A 21,204-nucleotide genomic window follows, 5' to 3' on the forward strand; every position below is an offset into this window, starting at 1 on the left:
CTCGCACACGAGTGAAACAGACTGTTTCGTCATTTCCTTTGAGCGAGTTGTGATTCAGGTTTCATTTTCTATTTATAGGGTGTGTCCATAAAGGCTTAAAAATGTTTAAAATTGCAAAGGGAATTTATCGATACTATATATTATTTTGACACTCACAGATGTATTAAATGAAGTAAGGATACTTGAACAATTCCCGATTTAAAAACAAAAAAACCTGGTTAAGTTATGTTGAGAACAGACTTCAAATTGAATTTGTAAAAGAACTTTATGGGCATGAACTTAATAAACGCTGCGCATGAAGAACTTATGTGGCATGGTAATTGCAGGGGTTGCCTCATAACGGTAAATCAATACCAGCAAATATATAGTAAACATTTATTGCAAAAAATGGCGATGTACCTCTTATGTTATAGAAAATAAAAGATAAAACCTAACAATGACGGGATAGAAACACGACAAATAGCTCACTATAAGCTATAAATATAACCAATTAAAATATAATATAAAACACATATTGAAACTATGAGAACGTATTTTTGCGTAAAAATGATAAAATGAACAATTAAATATACTCACGCCAATATTTCCACGAAAAACCAATTTTATCGAAATAAAGCTTTTTGTTACTCAAGTATCTGTATGTTTGTTTAGGTATGGACCAAGTTAGTAGAGGAGATGAATATATTATTACTGGCTGCCATTTAAACAACATAATTTGCTATATTATAATAAACATTTTCAGATAAAATAGTGCAAACAAAATCGAAACTCAGGCTTCGAAATCGAAATTTGGAAAATTACATTTCAAGAACTTGCTTAAAATCACCTACACCTAATATTACTTCCACGAAAAATCAAATTTGCGAAGTTTTACTAAACTATTCTTTCGTTATAATAATTTGTGTACAAAGTTAGAAATGGTGAATATACAGTTTCTAATTATTATTTAAAAAGGCCTCTTTGAAAGGGATACAGGACTGGCATGTAGACAACAGGATTTGATATATTTTAACGAGCGTCTTCAGATAAAATAGTTTGAACAAAATCGAAATCCAGGTCATTTGGAAAAATTGCATTTCAATATTTCAAATTAATAAAATTATAATTTCAGTTGAGAAAATCGTAATATTATTTGTGAAAAACTTTGCAACTCTATTTTCTACCCGAAGTAATATCACCGCAAAGAACGTTAAAATCGAAATTGACTCCATTAGGAGATAAATCACAACCATGCTTTGGGAATAACGTAACACGATAACTATGTCACTACGAAACCAAGGGTAATTTTGATATAAAAAAAATTGTCTTGTAAAATCTTTACACACAAAATTATAACATAAACAGATGCAAACTCTGGTAGCACGAACGCTTGGCATGAAATTTGAAGTTTATTCCTGTACTGATCGATGATATAAAAAATAATAATTGTTGGATTACACTTATACATGTTGTTTGAGATAGGGCGGATATAATAAAATACGAGAAAAACTTAGTTAAAGAACAATAGGGGTAGGTTGTTGGCTTGGGATATAAAAATATATTGATCGTTTGAAACATTAAAATAAGAACTTAGTGGAAGGGCGTATTAATGTAGAAAATTATTGTTATTTCTGTTCAACGAAAAAATTATGACTCGGCAAAAACTGTTGATTTTGAGGGTTAAAAATATCACAAGCATTCAGTAACGACGTTTCGTCACTTCCTCCAAATACGTCATCATCAATGTCGTCATCAAAAGAACACTTCCGTTTATTTCCCGACATCATATCGTTTATATCCGCGTCCAAAAATTGTTGCAATGCGTTCGGTGAAAGAGTTGGCAGTGGGCAAGGATTAAATTGCGTCATCGATTCGGGTGATGACGCAGACGGCGCTGGTGACGTCATTATTTTTTTTGTAGCGTCTGTAATGTCATCTTTTACAATTGGTGATGTAGAAAATGCATTTGTAGCGTTAAAAGCAGCGCTTAAAATGTCCGCCTTTTCTATATTGGGTATAGGCATCACATGTGAAGCAGTCCCTGGGGACTCCCCCATTCTGCCGGGGATTGGTGACGACTCGCCGGACGAACTTGACGGCGTTGAGGTAATTGTGGTTGTTGATTTAGGAATGTAGATAACGGGTAGACTTGAATTTGAATCTGTGAAGTAGAAAGATTTATTTAATATTGTTTTAATTAAAATATATTTTCGGTAGTTTCGTTGTGTTGCAGCATGATATAAATATTAAAGTAGCCTATATAATTTGATTCAATAGTCTTGCTGCACACTAACACAAAAGTATTTCTGTATAGTTTTGTCTGAACGGGAACAAACTTCTTCAGAGGAAACGTTACAGAAATACATGCGTGTTAGCGTGCAGCAAGACTCTTGAATTAAATAGTATAGTCAACTTTATTCTTGCCATAGCATCCTTGTGTTACACGCACACGAATCCTTTCCAATAAAGTTTAATATGGCCAACTGATGGTTACGATAGCCCATAAATATGCTTAAATATTGGATTTGTTTACCAACATCTAATACAGGTTGTGTGACATTTTGGGCAATATATTAGATTTTATTCAATTGTTATAAACATAATTAAGGTTTAGCAATTGCATTATATCGCATTTCATGATTGTATAACAGTGTAATTCAATATATATATAAAAATTTGTCGCTAAAATTCACAGGTTGTGTGACTTTTATATGGCGAAGCATAGGCGTTACGGAAAAAGTAAAAAAAAATCATATAAAACGAACCTTTATTTTGCGTAGATGTGTTAGCTTGCTGGGCTGCTTGTTCTTGGTAGTAACTGCACCTGAAGAAAGTCGGTAGTTGGGTATTGGCACCGCCTGTAGATAGAAGAAATATTTGTTGATATAACTATCCTGTTTAGCTTGTACAAGTTTGGTTGTAGCGAAGTCATTAGCCCTCAAATGAAAGTGGATATACCAAAGGTACTTTAAATAACTCTAACATGGCTTGGAAAATAGCTAAATGGTAGGGGAGGCCCCATAGTGCATTATTCGGACACATTTTTTCATAGCAAGTTCACGAGTTTTCGACTTAAGATGGGAGCAAGATATTTCAAACAATGAGTTAACACCACCCACTGAACAGCTAACTAGAAAGGAATGTACAATGTAAATACCTTAACCCAAAACATACCATCAATTCTTATTTTAATTAATACTCTTAGTCTCTGTCGCAAATTTAATAGCTTATAACGCGCTAATGTTCGCTATCGACTGTGCCGTCAGTAATATTTACCATTTAGTTGACGGCTTGGGACGTTAAATTGAGACTTGCGAATACGAATGCAAAGATACAGTACGTCACTTCTATCAAATATCTTTTCACTTTTAGTTTAGGGCTCAGAACATTACTTTGAGCGAACATGTATTGTATACAAATATAAATCTCATAGCACGAAAGCTATTAGATCAGTGGTCCTCAAACGGTGAGGCGCGTCCCACAGGGGGCGTAGACAATTTTCTTAAGGGGCCTGAAGCTAATTACAAATAAAAATAATTGTTAGATTTGATCTTGCCTGCCGTATTACGAATATTTACATTTTTTATTGTTTACATTTCTTTATTGTTAAGATATTGCGATTCCATCCACATATTTTCAACGTGTTTTTTGAATAAAACATACTTTCGTCTTATTATCTGTTATTTGTAGCTTATTGTTAGCTAGTTATTTTAGAGGTGGGGCGCGAGACCCAACTAAAAAGGGGGCATAGCTGGTCTGTGGCTGTTTCCACTAAAGAAAACTTGCAAAAATAGAACTATAACTACCACCGTACGTACCTTTACTTAAAGCTTCCGTCTTCACCCGGGCCAGGTCAAAAGGTAACGTGTTGCTCAAAGGTGCAATAGCATTAGGAGGAAAGCACCGATCCACGTTTAATAATTCGTATTTGTCCTGAAATATGTAAATATGATTGTAATTGATTTATTGATTAATGAGATAGTAAAGTTTACATTTTTACATTTGAAAGTTTTCGTGAATTAAGCGTGGATTTCAAAGTAAATGCATATTGGAACTATTACAGGGTGTCCAGAAAATCGCCGATTTTATAATAATGATTAATTATAATTAAAAATTTCTCTTTATTTTATAGTGATAACAATAAAAAAAAATTGTCTGATTTTATAGTACTAACAATTGTAAGTTTAAACAAATTTTATTGTATGATAAATGGGAACTACAAGCACGACAAGAACTATTAATAAACAAAGACAAAGAAATTTTCAATTGTCATTACTGTAAAATCGGGTGACTTTTTTTGGGTAATAATGACACTGCGTAGTTGATTGATCAGAGCCGTGTGCAGAGTGACGATGGGAAAAATAAAATATCTCTTAAGAAACTCGGCTGGCACATGTCTGTATGTAGCATTTCGGTAGAATTGATCAACTTCATTTATCATAACGACTGTCGTTATGAAGCAAAATTACATTAGAATATTTTAAATCATGGCCCCAAAACTCTATTTTAAAAACGACATTTCATCCCAAAAACTTTTTGAGCCCACGAAGACAATTTTCCTATGTTACCTAGGAATAATGATCTTTTTGAAATTTATGATATAAAAGGGGAAAGCGCTGACTGCTACTTTACTCATGTATATGGATCTACTATTTATGTAGAATCTCAAGAGGCGAGAGAAAAAATATTCATCACACCAATTTTTTACAAAGTAATAAAAAAGGGCTTAAAGTCACCAACCAGTGGATTTCCATTATTAGTCTTCAATCTTTTAGCGCTCGGTGTCTTGATTATATCACTGGATACACTTGGGCCAAAATGATGAACAGTTTTCTTTGACGGATCAGAATGTTGTGTAGTTGTATCTTTTCCCTCTGACATATTGCTGAGTAATCCTTCCAATTCACGGTCAAAATCGACGTTAGCTAGACTGTTGTTTTCTTCAGTTTTCACATCAATACCCGCTGTATCTATGGTAGGAATTGTAGTTGAAGATTGGTTTGTGGATAACGCGTCTAGAAGTTTCAAGGAATATGATATAAAGTTAGTAGTGAGAGGTGAAAAGTATTCGTTTACGTTGCAAGAAGCAACTGTATTAAAGTTTATTGAATTTAAAAATCTTGCTGCACACTAACACGAATATATTTTTGTAACGTTTCATATGACCGAGGTCAGACTACTTCAGACAAGCATTTTCGAACTATGACAGAAAAGCGATAGCATGCATATAAATAACCGTTATTAATTGTCAGAATTCGTGAGTATCTTTTGTTCATCTCATAGTGGGTCATTTGTCCTCGCTTTGGGTCATTTAGTCAAAATGTCTCTGCTACGGGCGAACATACTTACAAAAACGCAACCTCCACACACAGTCGGTAGTTGAATTATGTATGTCTGAAGAAGTCTGACCTTGGTCAGACGAAACGTTACAGAAATATATTTGTGTTAGTGTGCAGCAAGACTCTTGAATTACTCCACACACAACGCGTATTTCTATCAATTTCCTTCCGGTAGCTGACTTTGCTGAATTAGGTTGACAATTATATAATGTGTGACATTTGGACTAGCTTTGCGATTGATATTAGACTGTAAGTCTACAGACATTTTACTATATTTAGCGCTTCCTGCATGACCATGTTCCACAATTTCTGATTTGAAAATATTGGTTATTTCAGCAGATTATATAAGGTGTCCATAAAGGCCTGAATATTTTTTTTTTATTGCAACAGCAATTTATCGATACCGTATATTGTTTTGACCCTCACAGCTGTATTAAATGAAGTAAAAATACCTAACAATTACTGATTGAAAAACAACAAATCTGGTTAAGATATATTGAGACGGGACTTCATAACAAAATTGAAAATGTAAAGGAACTTTATGGACATCCTATATATTTACTTACTTCAGCTTTTTAACATCCAAAGTATTCCATTCAGAAATCTTTTATTTTGTTTTAATTAGCGTGCACACGACTGTTCAGTAAAACTTTGCGCTTATATTTTTCTCAAAGTTTCTGTACGCTTTTAAAAATAAACTTACAAAATATCTGATATAAGATTTTCCTACTTTTTTTACATGTACTGTGCCTACGCCTGTTTAGTTAAACTATACGTTTATACTTTTTCTCGTAAATTATATGCGGCTGTTGTGCGCTGGTTTCAAAAATAAATTTGGCTTGTCATACACGACATTATGACTTTGAACTACAATTTATCAATTCGAGTCAAGGAGAAAAAATACGTGGAAATTATCGAAAACTGAAACTAAATAAAAAATTTCATCAATCGAGATTTGAATGTGATTTGCGTACAAGGTTTGAAAAATTGGAGATTTGCAAAAAATTGTGAATTTCATTCGAAGATAAGTTCGAAATTTCTGGAAATGTATAAAAACTGAAACTAAATAAAAATTCATCAATTGAAAATAGGATTTGCAATTTTGAGTGCGATTCGCATATAAGGTTTGAAAAATTAGGAAATTGCGGAAAAAAAAAGGTAATTTGAAATTGACCTTGAATGTCATCTATCAATTCGAGTGTTATAGTCATTAAGTGTGAATAAAGATCTTGAAATACCCGAAAATTGACAAAACTGAAACTAAAAAAAGAATTCGAGAATGAGATCTGCAATTTTGAATGCGATTCGCATATAAGGTTTGAAAAATTAGGAAATTGACAAAAAAATTTGAAGTATAAGAGACAAAATGGCGGCGAAAATCGAGCAATTTACTGAAATGAATGGTGGACAGAAAAAATTTTAACATTTTAATCGAGTTTTTCTATTTAATTCTTTCAAAATCCTTTTCATTCAAAATTTTCATAATGACTTTTAAAAGATTTTTCTCGAAATGGATAAAAACTGAAACTAAATAAAAATTCATCAATTGAGAATGAGATTTGCAATTTTGAGTGCGATCTGCATAAAGGTTTGAAAAATTGGGAATTTGCGAAAAAAAAAGTTAATTCGAAATTGACCTTGAATGTCATCTATCAATTTGAGTGTTATAGTCATTAAGTGTGAATAAAGATCTTGAAATACCCGAAAATTGACAAAACTGAAACTAAAAAAAGAATTCATAATTCGAGAATGAGATTTGCAATTTTGAATGCGTTTCACATATGAGGTTTGAGAAATTAGGAATTTGGCAAAAAAAATCTGAAATATAGGAGACAAAATGGCGGCGAAAATCGAGCAAGTTACTGAAATGAATATGGTGGACAAAAAAGATTTTAACATTTTAATCGAGTTTTTGTATTTAATTCTTTCAAAATCCTTTTCATTCAAAATTTACATAAGTGACTTTCAGCAGATTTTGGTGTTACTAATATTATATCAGAATACCGTCATTCTTGCCAATAACATTTGTATATTAATGCAAACTAAGCAAATGTGGCTAGCCTATGATGACGAGAAACATTCTCTCCAAGACACAGGCAAAAATATCTCTGTACATATCTGCGGCTGGCTGGATACAGTCTTGTTTTGAGCATATGATTAAAAACTTCTTTAGTTTTGAGGTAAAATCTTTTCAACTTTTTGGGGACAAAACTTACACAGAAGGTGGTATTTTAACAAATTCTGACATTACTAATATTATTCCATAGTGTTAGTCTTGCCTATATGTACATTTGCCCGTTTTGTAAAAAGAGAGAGAGAGAATTTATCATTTCGCCAACCATGAAACCAATACTATAAAAAGATTAATAACAAAATAAGCGAATCAAAATTTTCGGTAATGACTGGGAGATAACGTAGCTTCGGTAATGACTGGGAGATAACGTAGCGGTCATCGAGTCAGTTACCACCTCCGACTATATGACTGAAAGCAGAATTGGGCAAAACCCTTACAGGCCAGAAAAATTTAGTTCTTTCAAGAACATAGTAGCTCTTCCCATTACAGTGGACGTGGCTGTTTGTCTTGAGCTCTGCTCTGAGCAAAAGTCTAAATATCATAAAATAATCCTACCTTGAGCTCTCACGAGTTGTGTCATCGTATTTAATTGTTGTTGCATAAAGTGCTTTGCTCTTTGTAATTCCGTATCTTTAACTGGGTTTTCAACTTTGACTATAGCTTGAGGTTCATTCGCTATTGTTGCGTCATTATTTTGTTGATTCCATGGAGAGGTGACGTCATCAAGTCGTGACGAATCTGGTTCGTTTTTATCCGATGGCGACGGTGCACTTTCTACTGATCTAGGGCTTTTAAATATAGGAGAGATAATTGGTAAAACGTGACACATTGTTATGTCACAAATATAATTAGGCTCGCAGACGAACTGTCTGTCTCAGATTCGTCTGGTCTGTTTTGGATATTTATTTCTGTCAAGTCATTGACGTGTTATATTAGATTTTATAACGAAACTAAACACTGATCTTGGCACATTTATTGCCATTTTTCATATATACTACTTATATTTGAATACTTTTACATAGCACACCATAATTAATTGATAATACAGTTTTGCATGGCTGTCATGAAAATCCCACTATTTGAAGTCAAATAACCCCCTACTACTAATGTTCTTAAACTTTTTAAGCCGCGCCCCCTTTTTCGAATTTGTCAAGTCTCGCGACCCAACTCAAAAATAACTAGCTAACAATGAGCTACGAATAACAGATAGTAAGGCGAAAGTATGTTCTATTCGAAAAAATGCGTGAATGGAAAGTAAATAATGAAAAAGTTTCGAAACGTAAATATCCGAAATAGGGCGGACAAGGTTAAATCTAACAACTATTTTTATTTTCAATTAGCCTAACGCCCCCTCAAAAATTGTCTACGACCTCTTGTGGGAGAGGAGACCATCCAAATTACGACTGGAGGCAATACACCCATCTTAACATCTGCTCTTACTATACGAAAGACGCTGCTAGATATGCGTGAGATTTTGATAGAAATTCGGCTTATATACAGAGTGTCCCAAAATAAATGAAACTCGTTAATTAATTCATTTACCAATTTTGCGGGTTTCATTTATTTTGGGATACTTTTTTTCATGACGTCACACCGTAATTATTACTGCACAAAAGCTTGTATATATGTGTCATCGTTGGACAATTTCGTGTTGTCCAAAACACATCTTTTAAAGTCCATTTGGTAAAGTATACAGAGCCGTGTGCTTGCGCCTGTGTACATGCTATCAGCTTTAATTGCTTTATGATATAAGATGGGAAATTTAACCATGTCTCTCTTCCAGTCACAACTTTATAAAGGGTATTATGGCGACTTAAGGAAGTTTTAAGAAAATATTCCAGGCTAATTCTCAGAAATTTTAAATTGAGACGATTGTATTAGTTATTACTTCACAACGTAAAAGTTGGAATTTAAATATTTTTTCTATTCGCCATACATACATGTATTCAAATATATTTTCAGTTTACCACCATCCTGTTTCATATTCATTTTCTAACAGGAAGCGCGACATTTCATTTTGAAGTTTGACTATTGTATTTATACCACGACTTACCCTTCTCTCTTACACTTAACTCATTGTTTATATAAATAATATGACAGGATGCGCGACATTTTATTATAAATTTAAGGTTGACTAATACCTTCAAACCACGGTTAAATCTCCTGTTGCGCACTGACGTATATCAAAATGATATGACAGGATGCGCGATATTTTATCTCGAGATCAAGGTTGACTATTGCCTTTATATAAAGACTGAATCTCCCTCCTGCGAGAACTTATGATTAATTGTTTACTAAAATAATATGACAGGATGTGCGACATCTATCTCTAAAATTCAAGGTTGCCTATTGCCCATAACGCAAGGAGCCAACCTAATTTTCCTGCACTAACTTATGCTTACGGTAATTGCTTAATAAAATAAAGTGGCAGGATACGCGATATTTTATTTCAAAATTTAAGGATGCCTTTACATTACATCATAGCCAAACTTCATTCAACTATGGAAAGGTGCATTGGCTTATGTTAGACTTTCTTTTTTAATTTTATAAGCACGAATCTTGCCGTCAATTCTGGTCTAGACCGGTGAACGCACGTTTTAAAGAGGTGAAACATCAGACGTTAAGTAACAAGTTGAATTGAATTTTAAATATTTCTGTCTGTAGTCTAGACTCTAGACTTCTTTAAATGACAGACACTCAAGCAAAGAGCCGGCTGGGTTAAATTTACTCCAGTAGGTTCATTGCATTTAAATATCCCTTTTACCGGGCGAATACTTAAACGCCGTAGCTACCAAGAAATGATTGTATAACTAGAAAAATCGTAGGTTTTAAGTCGTACTGGTCTAAGTCCTACTATTGTATTTAATCAGTCCTTATTACGGTATGGTAAAGAGTTCATACGCTTTGACATTTCTTGGGATAATATTTGAATAAATAAATTTGAATTCTATGCAAAAAATGCGAATGGTTGCTACCAGCTAACGTACAAAAGAAAAGTATATCGTTTCGAATGTCCTTACATACACGCTTTATCGGGGCAATCAAACCATGCATAAGAAGGCCTTAAAATTATTCCTCCTATGATATATAGTCTAAGACTTATCAGTTTCTCGACGTAATTTATACGAGTTGAACGCATAGAAAAACACAACGTTGCGGCACTTTTTTTTCTGAACTTACTGCCTTATTCTCACGAGTAAATCACGACTATTGCGCTCATTGCTTGTCCAGACTATCACCCTCACGATTTCCTACATATCTGCCAATCAGGTGTAAATTAAATGACAAGTGAATTATTTCTTGAAGCTGTCGGTTGTCTCGACGGGACCGTTGCCAGAGTTTTGACTGTCCGACTGGATTTATTTATATTATTATTCACCGAATGAGACACTCACGAGATATCGTGATGGAGCGTCAGGGACGTAGGCCAGGCCAAAGGCTGTAAACGGGATTTTCAATAGTACCATCAAAGGACCCCCAATGGTCACGCTCCTGTGACGAGTTGTACGGCCGTGGGTTAGAATACGGAAGCTCCCGTCACTCCTTAATTATTATAAAACCAACTATTATACAGAAAAAATGACGCTGAGGCCAGCTGGTAAAGCGGAAATTAATTTACATATCTTCCAATCAGGTGTAAAATAAATGACAAGTGAATTGCTTCTTGAAAATGTCTGTCGTCTGGACAGAACCGTTGCCAGAGTTTTGAATGTCCGACTGGTTTCATTTATATTATTATTCACCGAATTAGACACTCACGAGTTATCGTGATGGCGCGTCAAAGCGTAGGTCAGGCCGGAGCCTGAAAACGTGGGTTCCTGAGTGTCTTGAGGGTCTAAAAAGCGTTTCAAGCTACAAAAAATAGCTATGTATTATACAGAGAAAGGATTTTTTTACATTTCAAGAGGGGGGGGGGGGTGAGTTCCCCTGGCTCTGAAGTCGTGGGTTGAAAAACGGAAGCTCCCGTTACTCCTTTATTATAAAAACAACTAAAACACAGAAAAAAATAATAACAAATTCTACTACTGAACATGTTGTGATTTTTTCAAATGTTTAGATCTTTTGAAAAACGGAAGTTCCCAGTGTTCCATAATGCTAATTAGCTAACTATACACTGAAATATCTCCGTGTTTTTGGATTTTTCCATGAGCTGTGGCAGTGAGCCATCTATCTGTCGGTCTATTCTTTATCTTAATTCATATAACTTAGAAAAAAAAAAACTAAATACCATATTACAAACTTCTGAAAATTATTTTTTTAATTTCTCGAACAATTTAGAAGTTCGCCTGAAGTCCCGAGTCCCAAACTAAAAGTAGAATGAGTACTGATAGAAGATTTGCAAAACCACTGACGCGCTATACACTATATAAAGAGTTAAAAATTTAGTGGAAAGAGTGTCATCATACCGCTTAACTAAATTCAAACCATGCATATTTGAGAATTCCCAACATCGGGAGGAATTTGGCGGAACTAAATTATTTATTTAAATAAGTTTCGGTTGGTTAAGATTTGGATTTTTAAAATAAGCTATAATAGGTCTAACGAAAATCTCCGAACTTGGTCTCTGAAAAGTCACAAAAATAAATTTTATGAACTTTAAACCAAAATTTGAACATTTCCGTAATAAAGCTATAAATATCCTTATGAAATTAGATTTTATAGACTTGTTTCGAAGATTTTGCGATTTTAAATTTATCATTTCATTTTTGGAAAATCAATATGGTGTGTTTCGCTGAGTCACAGTTACAGAGCGTGACAGTTTTGTTTATAGAAGCACGAGACGAAAATAAAAACAATACAAGATCATTCATTGAAATTCGGGTTCCTATCGCAGTCCTTATAATGAGATTTTTATATACGCTTCCTACAAGGCAGGGATATGATACGTATATGGCATAGTATAATACGGCGTTAGTTAGCCCAATTTATCGCTCTCTTTGTGAGGTACACCGAGTACATGTATTGTCAACGAGGACAAAAATTAGAAAATACTCGCAAAATAAGCGTTAAAATGTTTGCAACGGTTAAGTAATGAAAAAAAATTTTCTGGGGTCAATGTTCGGGAAAACATCCATTGCTTATTGTATATATCCATTAAATATTGCATAGCACTTCAACCGTTAATATTTATTAATAATATCAATACTACCAGTGAAAAATATCCATTTTACGATAAAACATTAACACGAATTATTAACGAACTTAACTGCACGAAAGGAAGTATTCGACTTCTTACGAGCCTGGCGTTAAAAGGAAATGAAAAAATTTCATGGAAATAAACCTCATCAAGACATGAATGACTTAACATTCAAAATATTGGAAAATTTTTGTTTGCATCTAACCCCCCGATTCCGTTTATATTTTCTATCAATAAGATTTTAGATCCTCACCTCCCCCATTTGAAAACTCCTTTCTACGACCCTGATATAGACGTGTACCAGACATTCGAAACATTACCTAACCTATATCCTTTGCTCTTACAATGCGCACGTTTTACTATGAATTACTATTAACCTTTCATTCTAATGTTCATTTCCTATCTCTGTATAATTGACTACCTAGTTCCGTGTTCCCTAACATATGGGTCGACTGAAAATCTCTCGGGTCGTTTGTTTTTCAAAAATAACTCATTATCCATCTCAATTTACATCTAATTTCTTAGAAGAGTTATAGGCGTTTATTATTTGTACATATCCTTGGGTTTCTAGATTTTACAAAACCTTTTTTTTTTTAAATTGGGTCGCTTGAAAAAAGGGTTAGGAACCACTGACTTAGCTTATGATGACGCTTTTCTCTAACTAGCCAATTCACTCTTATTTCTATGCTATTTCCATTGATAAAATGTCCAAACTACTTATACTGTCCGAACTGAATCCGTGTCCAATAGCCGTCTATCTATAAGAAACCAATCTGCCAGAAACCAGCGGAAATGCATTGCGTTGTATCGATCCTATGTCTGGGACGGTGCACAAATAGTCGTGATCTTATATTATATATGATTACGCAAACTATAAGCACGAACACAGACTGGTTTGCAAATTACACGTATATTTGAAAAATTGAGAAATGAAATTATTAAATATTGCGAAACTAAGCATTCGAGTCGAAACAAACATTTTGCCAAAATCAAATATCCGAATTTCTAGACTTTATGATTAGAATTATCAAATATTTCAGCCTGAGAATAAATATCATTCATGCAGGGCAGACAAATGTAAACTGGTATAAATTATTTGCGAAATTGCGAAGCAATTTTATTTAAAAGGTTTCATATAATCAAAAGTGTCGTCAATTCAACGTTTTGATTAACGATTTTAAAAATTGAATATTATATGATTCGATTCGCTTTTGTATAATTTGGCCGATCGTCATTGTAACAAAATGCCAATACACATTTGGATTGGTATTCGCCGAATTCCCGACTCGTCTGCGTTTGCAACCAAGGGCGTGGCCAGAATTTTTTTAAGAGGGGGGGGGGAGTATTTTTGTTTAAACCCCAAATACATTTGGCGAGTTCGATACTTTTAACCAGTCGTGACTTTGGTTCTATATCATAGTACATGCTAAATCGGTTTAGTGAGAATACTCGAAATGCTATACTAGCGCCCGCAATTAAATACGTCACTCGACCAAGTTTTAGTTGAGATTCAAATTTTTGCGACTCGGCTTATAAGCAATGGCAAGACAGTCAACCCATAGTATCTAAATATTTCATTGCAAACTGTCTAACATAACATATTAAAAACTGTACATACCTGATATCTTTATCTCTAAAACATCTTGCAAACGGGTTGAGGTTGATCTTGAGTTGAGCTACCTGTAATCGGAAGTTGAAAGTAACATTTATCAGTAAACTTAATTTCCAATCGAAGAATGAATCTAATGTTTTGGCTATGTATTATTCAGATAGTGATTTAATCTCGTAGCAATGCAAAGATTATGAAAAAGAAAAGGGGAGACAGACGATTTGATGACTGGTCAGGCTACTTATCTGGTTGGTAATAACTAGTACGTAATCAACTAATGATTGGTGCACCAATGCATATACTAAAACAATATTTTATTTTATATCAGTAACACAACAGTCAATAATGTTATTTGTAAAATTTCATCACACATCGGCTTCTAACAAGCTTCTAGACCACCTGTTTTCAACCAGTCGGCCGTGGCTCAATGCTGAGCCACAAAGCCCACAAACATATTGATAAATTTAGTTTCATTTGTGTGATTATAGTTACATTTTAAATGCAGTAGCAAAAATGCTGCTGCTGTTTTTTACTACTGAGTGGTAATTTGTATTTAATTAAATTATTAAAAGTCTAAGTGTCTATATTGCGTGAAGAATCAATTGTTTTTCCTGTAACTTTACCCTGGCATGGAAAAGTTACGAATTTTTGTGCAACAAAAATGGGCCACGACAGAAAAAATGTTCAGAACCACTGTTTTAGACAAAATGTTTCTTAAAAGGGCAGTAATATTTCCAGTTTGACGTAGATTTGCTCTAATGCAGTCTTGGGCGAAGTTTTTCAAGTGTGGCTCAATTAGTAAAATGAACAAGGTTTCAAGGCTCATCAAACCAATGAAATGAACGTAACGATCGTTTAATATATAAACAAAAAACATTTGGCAAAGATTTATATGTAATGTTTGATTTGTAGAACGTTTTGGTGTAATTGAAATTTATTGGAGGCCCACTAGAAAATTCTCGGGGATTGAACACGAGCCACGAACATAGCTAGAGCCAATTCGGTAAGCACTAAGCTAATTCTCTGCACCTTCCTGGTATTGATTGACGAATATGTTTTACCAAAGACGCATCCGGCAACGAAATTTCATGATTAGAACACGTCAATCGCACGTAAATATGTCAAAGCAATTAAACAAATTGGCTGTCTCGGTAGGTCTTGTGACATAGCGAGGGACTTTGTTGTTTTGTTGTGATTAATGTATTTTGAATTTGTAGGAAAACAACAAAATGTAATGTATCATGTTGTCTGTTGTTTGCCAAGTTGAAAGAATGAGTGGTTTTTATGGAAATTTTTGTTATTGCAATTGGTATCGACAATAAGACAGGGATTTTAAATGCTGTGAAAAGATCATTTCTTCTGACTGGAAGTCGTAATTCACAGGTGTCGCAGAACATTCCTATTTATAAGACTCAGTTATTCAAACTCATAGTTGAAAAAGTTTCTATTTTTAAGAGTGCATTAATTTTTTTCGACTAAGGTTTGACATATATTATGATTTGTTTGAAAAAATCCAAGACTAAATTCTGGAATTATAAAAGGTTGTTATTGTAAAAGTCTACTTACATCTGTGTTATGGTATAACGTTACTGTCATGAATTGTGTCTTCGGGATGATGAACGTTCGAAGATTGGTTTGAATTGAAGGGTCACGGGGGTCAACTTCTACCACGTGGAGGCGCGGTTGATATTTGTGAAGTGATTTCAAAGAAAGCTGTGAATAAAATAACAATTGTTGTCATAACGAGTTTAGCAATGTTATTACAAAAAATAGAATGCGCTCCAGAAGTATGTGTACCAATATAGAGGTGACTAATTTTGTTCGCCTACTTTACATCAAGTTGTGCAAAGGGACGGAAACCTATGGACAGGGGGTAGAGCCACTTGGCTAACACAATCAGTCCTCGAACTCGTAATGAAACTAAAGGAAAATCGGAAAAAAATTATGGTCTGACCCTAACCTGGTACACATACTACGGGAATACTAAATAAAAATGTTAGGAGCAAAGGTTCAGCTAATTCTATTATTCCCCAGCAATATTTCAGTAAAAAAACAGTTAGAAATGTGATGAGGGAAACTTATTCTTGTAAGACAGTTGTCACGCTTATGTTGTAATCATAGTATTGTCGAACTATTCAGTATCAGTAAAGGGATAGAAATATTATTATAAGATAATATCGATTTTGAATTGAAAATTATTGAATATGATATAGACATTTTTCTAGGGGTAATTTTAATTGTGCCATAACAGATGTAGATAAAAAGAACAGTATTATTATCTACTCTCTTACGATGTTTAGTTAATTTCAGTGTGCTGCCTCAATTTATACCCGTACCTCAAACACATAATTACCAAAATAAACGCGTATTATGTTTTGCTCAAATTCGTATCGTTAATATTGAAAGCGTAAATGTGGAATAGTACGTAAACAGACAGTGGGTTCAACTGTTCCACTAAGACTTGAAGCAATATAGAGCAGGGGTGGACAAAATTTTTGAACGAAGGGCAAAAAATTTTGCCTACCTTGGCTGATGGCCATGTGAGTGTGACGTAAAATGTTACATTTTATGAACAATATTTACGGTGTTACAAAAGTGAAAATGAAAAAACAATAAGCATCGTGCCGAAACTAAATTTAATCGCAATCTCAACAAAAGCCTTGAGCTATTTTTTTTTAGCTACAACATCAAAATTCGGTTTTTTGTTTGGCGTGGCAGCATCAGGCGGGTCAGATCGAAGTACCAAATAGGCCGGATTTGGCCCGCGGAGCGTAGTTTGCACATGTCAGGTATATATGGATGTATAGCCGTAATCGCCAACTATAAAGTGGCAATTGTAAACAGGAACAAATGGAAAAGTCAAATAACCAAAAATACCTTATCGCTATCATTGTGAAGATGGTTGCTCAATTTCATCTTTGAAAAACTAACACCACGTTTATTCCAAACATCCCCAGATGCGGGAGAGTCGGGATGAAGGCAAACCCTGTGGCTTTTATCGTAGAAATCTTCTTCCGGGGCAAGACCAGATGGATTCCATTTTTGTTCACTATAATAGGTTTGTATTAGAGGTTATATTGTAGAATATACCGACTGCACATAAAGGTTGACAAATTTAAACTGATAAAAAAAATTGGGAATATTGAGAATTAATGGAAATAAACATTGTTTTGGAAATACACCATTTCTTATCTTATACCAGAAAACGACATTTAACTTGTTTGGCACAACGAGACACATTCTTTCGTTGGTTTTGCCACATTCCCATCGAGAAGAAAATGGGCAGTTTGAGGACCACAAAAACCCATTTAGAAGTGAAAGAAGCTTACTAATAATTTTTTTTATTCTACATCTCAGTTACAAGGAACTATAAGATAGAGCAGAGGAGATGGTTATTAATATTTGTAGAGGCGCTATTATGTATTTGGGTGACTGTGTATCCGTGAGTGCTATCTAGCGTGGTTAGGGAGGGATACAGCTTGAGTATTTAAAACTAAATAGTCTTTTAACGAAGACTGTATGAATAGGACAAGACAAGAACTAGAAAAATAAACTCTCGAACATCATAATTATGTAATAGGGAACAAAAAGATCCATTATTAAGGAATCTATTTTGGTTGAATGGTCCAAATTTTTAGATGTATAAATTCCAAGCTTACCTGAATTTCCACACGTATTTATTTGCAAGAACAAAATCGACGAATACACTGTACAGCTTCTGTGGATGTAGACCTTTCACGTCATATTCCAAGACAGGGAACATTCGTCTAAAACGATTTAAAGAAATATGTCATGTCATTAAACTGTGGAACTACAACGTTAGAAAAGAATTATCTTTTGCATCTCTTTCCTGAGATTGGGGTCGGTGGCCTACCGCTTGGCGCACATCTAATACGACAATGCGTTTTGTCACATTCAATAGGAGAAACTTAGAATGTTTTTAAGACCAAATTTTATTCCTCAAAAGACTCGAAAGTTATCCTCAAAATCATACCTCTATGCTGATGACCATCTCAATGTAAAATACGCCAAAACAGACATAAAATATTGCTTTCCGCTGTGCATCCAAGCTTATATTTTGAAATCTTAAACTAATTATAAGTAAAAGTGGATGAATATGATTCTGTCATTGCCCGAAAGTGATGAATTACGAAAATTGCATGTAGAACTTCTTTAGAGTAACCTTCACATTCGATTTTCTCACAGCATTATCATTAAAATCCTACCTCCCATGTTTGCTGATGACCATTTCCATGACTACGCTTTCAAAATTCTTCCACAAATCGCTATTTCTTAATTTGACCTTTGCCCCCAAGCAATTGACTTCCCAATCATTTCCACTAGTTCCGGTCGTTGTTCCGGGTGGCACATCTGACGGTACTATCGGAACCTTGAGAAATAAAGATATGGCGTTACAAATATGTTTCCATATACAAAATTTAGACTTCTTATTATATATATTCCGGTATTATTACTTTGCTGAAAAAATAACTTGAATAATTTGTCCCGAACGTTAAGCATACACTAATTGTATCTACATTGAGGGTAATTTGGGACGACATAACTCTTCAGCTTTTGTAAAACAATTTCGATTTGAACGACTTCCCAAATTTTGTCAAAAATCTTCCATCTATTCATTCTCTGGCCAAAGAGCGCAAATTTACGCACTATTACTTACTTGAGGCGGTCTTGGAATTTGTGGTATTGGTGGCTGAATTCCCGGAATAGAGGGGTGAACACTAGCAGGATGTCGAAATTTAGGGGGTTGCGGTGGCTGAACAAATGGAACCATTGGAGGCGGAGAAGAGTTCTCACTTGAGATACTAGACATTGGAGATGGGGTGCTATACGGATGAGATGGATTTGAGTTCCACGCTGGTATGGCCCCTGGATTTGGGGACACTTGAGAGCCATTAAATCCACCGTGCTGTTGTTGAAACTGGTTGTTTGGGAACGTCGTATTCCCTGTTGGGCTCGGTGACACCATCCAGCGGTTGTCATTACCATGCCCTTGCATACCCGGGGTGGCGCCATAATCTGAGCTCTGTGATGAAGAGGACATTCGCCTACGCATCGTTGCAACCTGCATAACAAATAAAGACTAATTTGTGAGTTGCTTGCTAACTAAAGATTTATTATGATGGAGAACGAAAAATATATTGAAGATTCTGCATTTCGATTTCAAAGTATTTTCCCTCTGTTAGACTTAAAACAGTTTCGTATGTAAAGGAAAACGAACAAAACCATAAATTACTCAAAATAGGTCAATATATCTGATTGATATTTAGAGTGAACGTCTGTGTAGGTAAAAATCTCACATTGGCCCGAACGAGTGCGCCTTCAATTAAAGTCGACCAAGACAAAACGCCCTTTTCGTAAGAGGCCATTTAGATAGGAGTTTGGGTATGATATATATATATATATATATATATATATATAGGGTGTCCCGAAATAAATCGAATTAATGGGTTTCATTTATTTTGGGACACCCTTATATACTTTACTTTTTCAAATATACTGTCATTGCATAGTTGATAATATTAGTAATTTTGTGCTATTGGCAATAGCTCATTGAGCAAAATACCGTGCTTCATAGTCAACAGTAAAACGCTTTATACCTGGTCATAAGGGTTTGGCATTCCTTGAACGACCGGACTCGTACTTTGTCTGTACGGCTGTTGAATTGTGGGATTTTGATGTTGCATTATGGGAGGCGAAGCGCGGTTGTGTTGTTGCTGAATCCAATTTCCATGTTGCCAATTCCCGTTTGTAATCGTTATCGGCTGGGAATTTGCATTGTAGTCTTCATGCTGCTTCGCATTATTGTTGTTAAAGTTATTCCATCCATGCATTCCTTGTTGGTGCCTGTTTACCATCTGAGCTGGCTTGTAAGCCATTAAGGGTGGACTCTGCCTGTTTCTCACGTGTGGCATAGGCGGTGAAGGCCGTTGGTAAGGATTATACCTTCCCGCTCCTGGGTGAACGTAACCACCGTTCGGCACTACCCCATGGTTGAATTGCTGTATGTTGTTCAGGCCTTGTGCTGGATACCCCTGGTATTGAAAATTGCCATACGCAACTTCTGCCATATTTAAAAACCTGCTTAGAGGAAAACAAGAGCGCAATTCTCAAATATATTGTCATGTAGGACAATTTACTAATATGGCCAACAGTAAGTCATTAATAGCGCCGGATGTCATCACAAAAACAAAATAGCAATTCTCATAATATATTGTCGCGAAGGACAACCAAGTAATATGATCAATTCATCCAATGTACCCGATGTCATATGACGGTAGAAGATGAATTGATGAAACAAACAAAAATTGTATCTCTTGTACAAAGCCCCGCAAAATAAAAACATCCCCGCCAACCCTCAAACTTAGTAATTGTCTAGTTAGGGTTATGGACTTATGGTTGGGAATGCAGATTTCACTAAAAATTCGAATTTTTAAATCATTCCTCTTCAACTGGATAATAACCAATTTGTTATTTAAAAACGTGGCGGGGGCTTTGTACAACAAAAGATCCCAAAATTTTGATGAAAGCGCTACTCTAACAAAACCTTTCTCTCACATGCAGAAGTAAGTCCAAAACTTGTACACAATGTTAGCACAATGACCTATTTCCCTTTAGGTGGTGACAATTTGGGATTCTTTTATTGAGACATTATTTCCTAGGTCTGATTTACGAGTACATAAGCAAGTGTTGTATCGTAACCCAATCGCGCAGCGATTCGAATAATATAGTGTTCACTACTTCATAAAAAATATTTAGTCACGTGATATCAATACACAAAAACAAATGTTGTACAACAAGGCAACCGAGCACTGTTCGGAAACTTTGACTGAATTTTTTACAGATTTTCACTCATTTTGATGTGCCTGTTGTTAACAATTACCGACAACCGGTCTGACAACCTATATATTTTCAAAATTATACTTGTTCCAGGCATTTCCTGCGCTTTTGTTTGTCAGTTACCTAATGCTACTAACTGCATCACTATGATTAATCTCGTCTACTATGTTGATGAGCATATGACGAAAATCTTATCATAATTCTCCGC

General features: G+C 34.8%; 1 protein-coding gene across 2 annotated transcripts; it reads right to left on the reverse strand.

The window, feature by feature from the left end:
• Positions 1–361: 361 nt before the first annotated feature.
• Positions 362–20,369, reverse strand: LOC120332346 (uncharacterized). Of its 2 annotated transcripts, none has more exons than XM_039399572.2 (12): positions 19,757–20,369; positions 18,817–19,221; positions 18,365–18,528; positions 17,798–17,905; positions 17,016–17,187; positions 15,705–15,851; positions 14,148–14,209; positions 7,948–8,180; positions 4,720–4,949; positions 3,798–3,912; positions 2,745–2,837; positions 362–2,140 (listed from the first exon to the last, which is right to left on the reverse strand). In XM_039399572.2, the coding sequence occupies exons 1-12, from the start codon at positions 20,225–20,227 to the stop codon at positions 1,605–1,607; spliced, it is 2,736 nt and encodes a 911-aa protein (XP_039255506.2). In that variant the 5' UTR covers positions 20,228–20,369; the 3' UTR covers positions 362–1,604. The 2 variants fall into 2 exon arrangements, with proteins under 2 accessions (XP_039255506.2, XP_039255505.2); XM_039399571.2 differs by having other exon boundaries at positions 4,720–4,994; positions 19,757–20,364.
• Between the last annotated feature and the right edge of the window lie 835 nt (positions 20,370–21,204).

The sequence above is a fragment of the Styela clava genome, chromosome 13, assembly GCF_964204865.1.
Source record: "Styela clava chromosome 13, kaStyClav1.hap1.2, whole genome shotgun sequence".
Taxonomy (NCBI): Eukaryota; Metazoa; Chordata; class Ascidiacea; order Stolidobranchia; family Styelidae; genus Styela; species Styela clava.

Bases quoted from the DNA above. Each gene is read 5' to 3' on its own strand.
- LOC120332346 (XM_039399571.2), bottom strand. From the start codon at position 20,227: ATGGCAGAAGTTGCGTATGGCAATTTTCAATACCAGGGGTATCCAGCA. The intron at 17,906-18,364 runs GTAGGATTTTAA...AAATCGTTTTAG, and splicing joins GTCATCAGCAAACATGGGAG to ACGAATGTTCCCTGTCTTGG. The intron at 15,852-17,015 runs GTATTTTTGGTT...TTTTATTCACAG, and splicing joins TTCACAATGATAGCGATAAG to CTTTCTTTGAAATCACTTCA.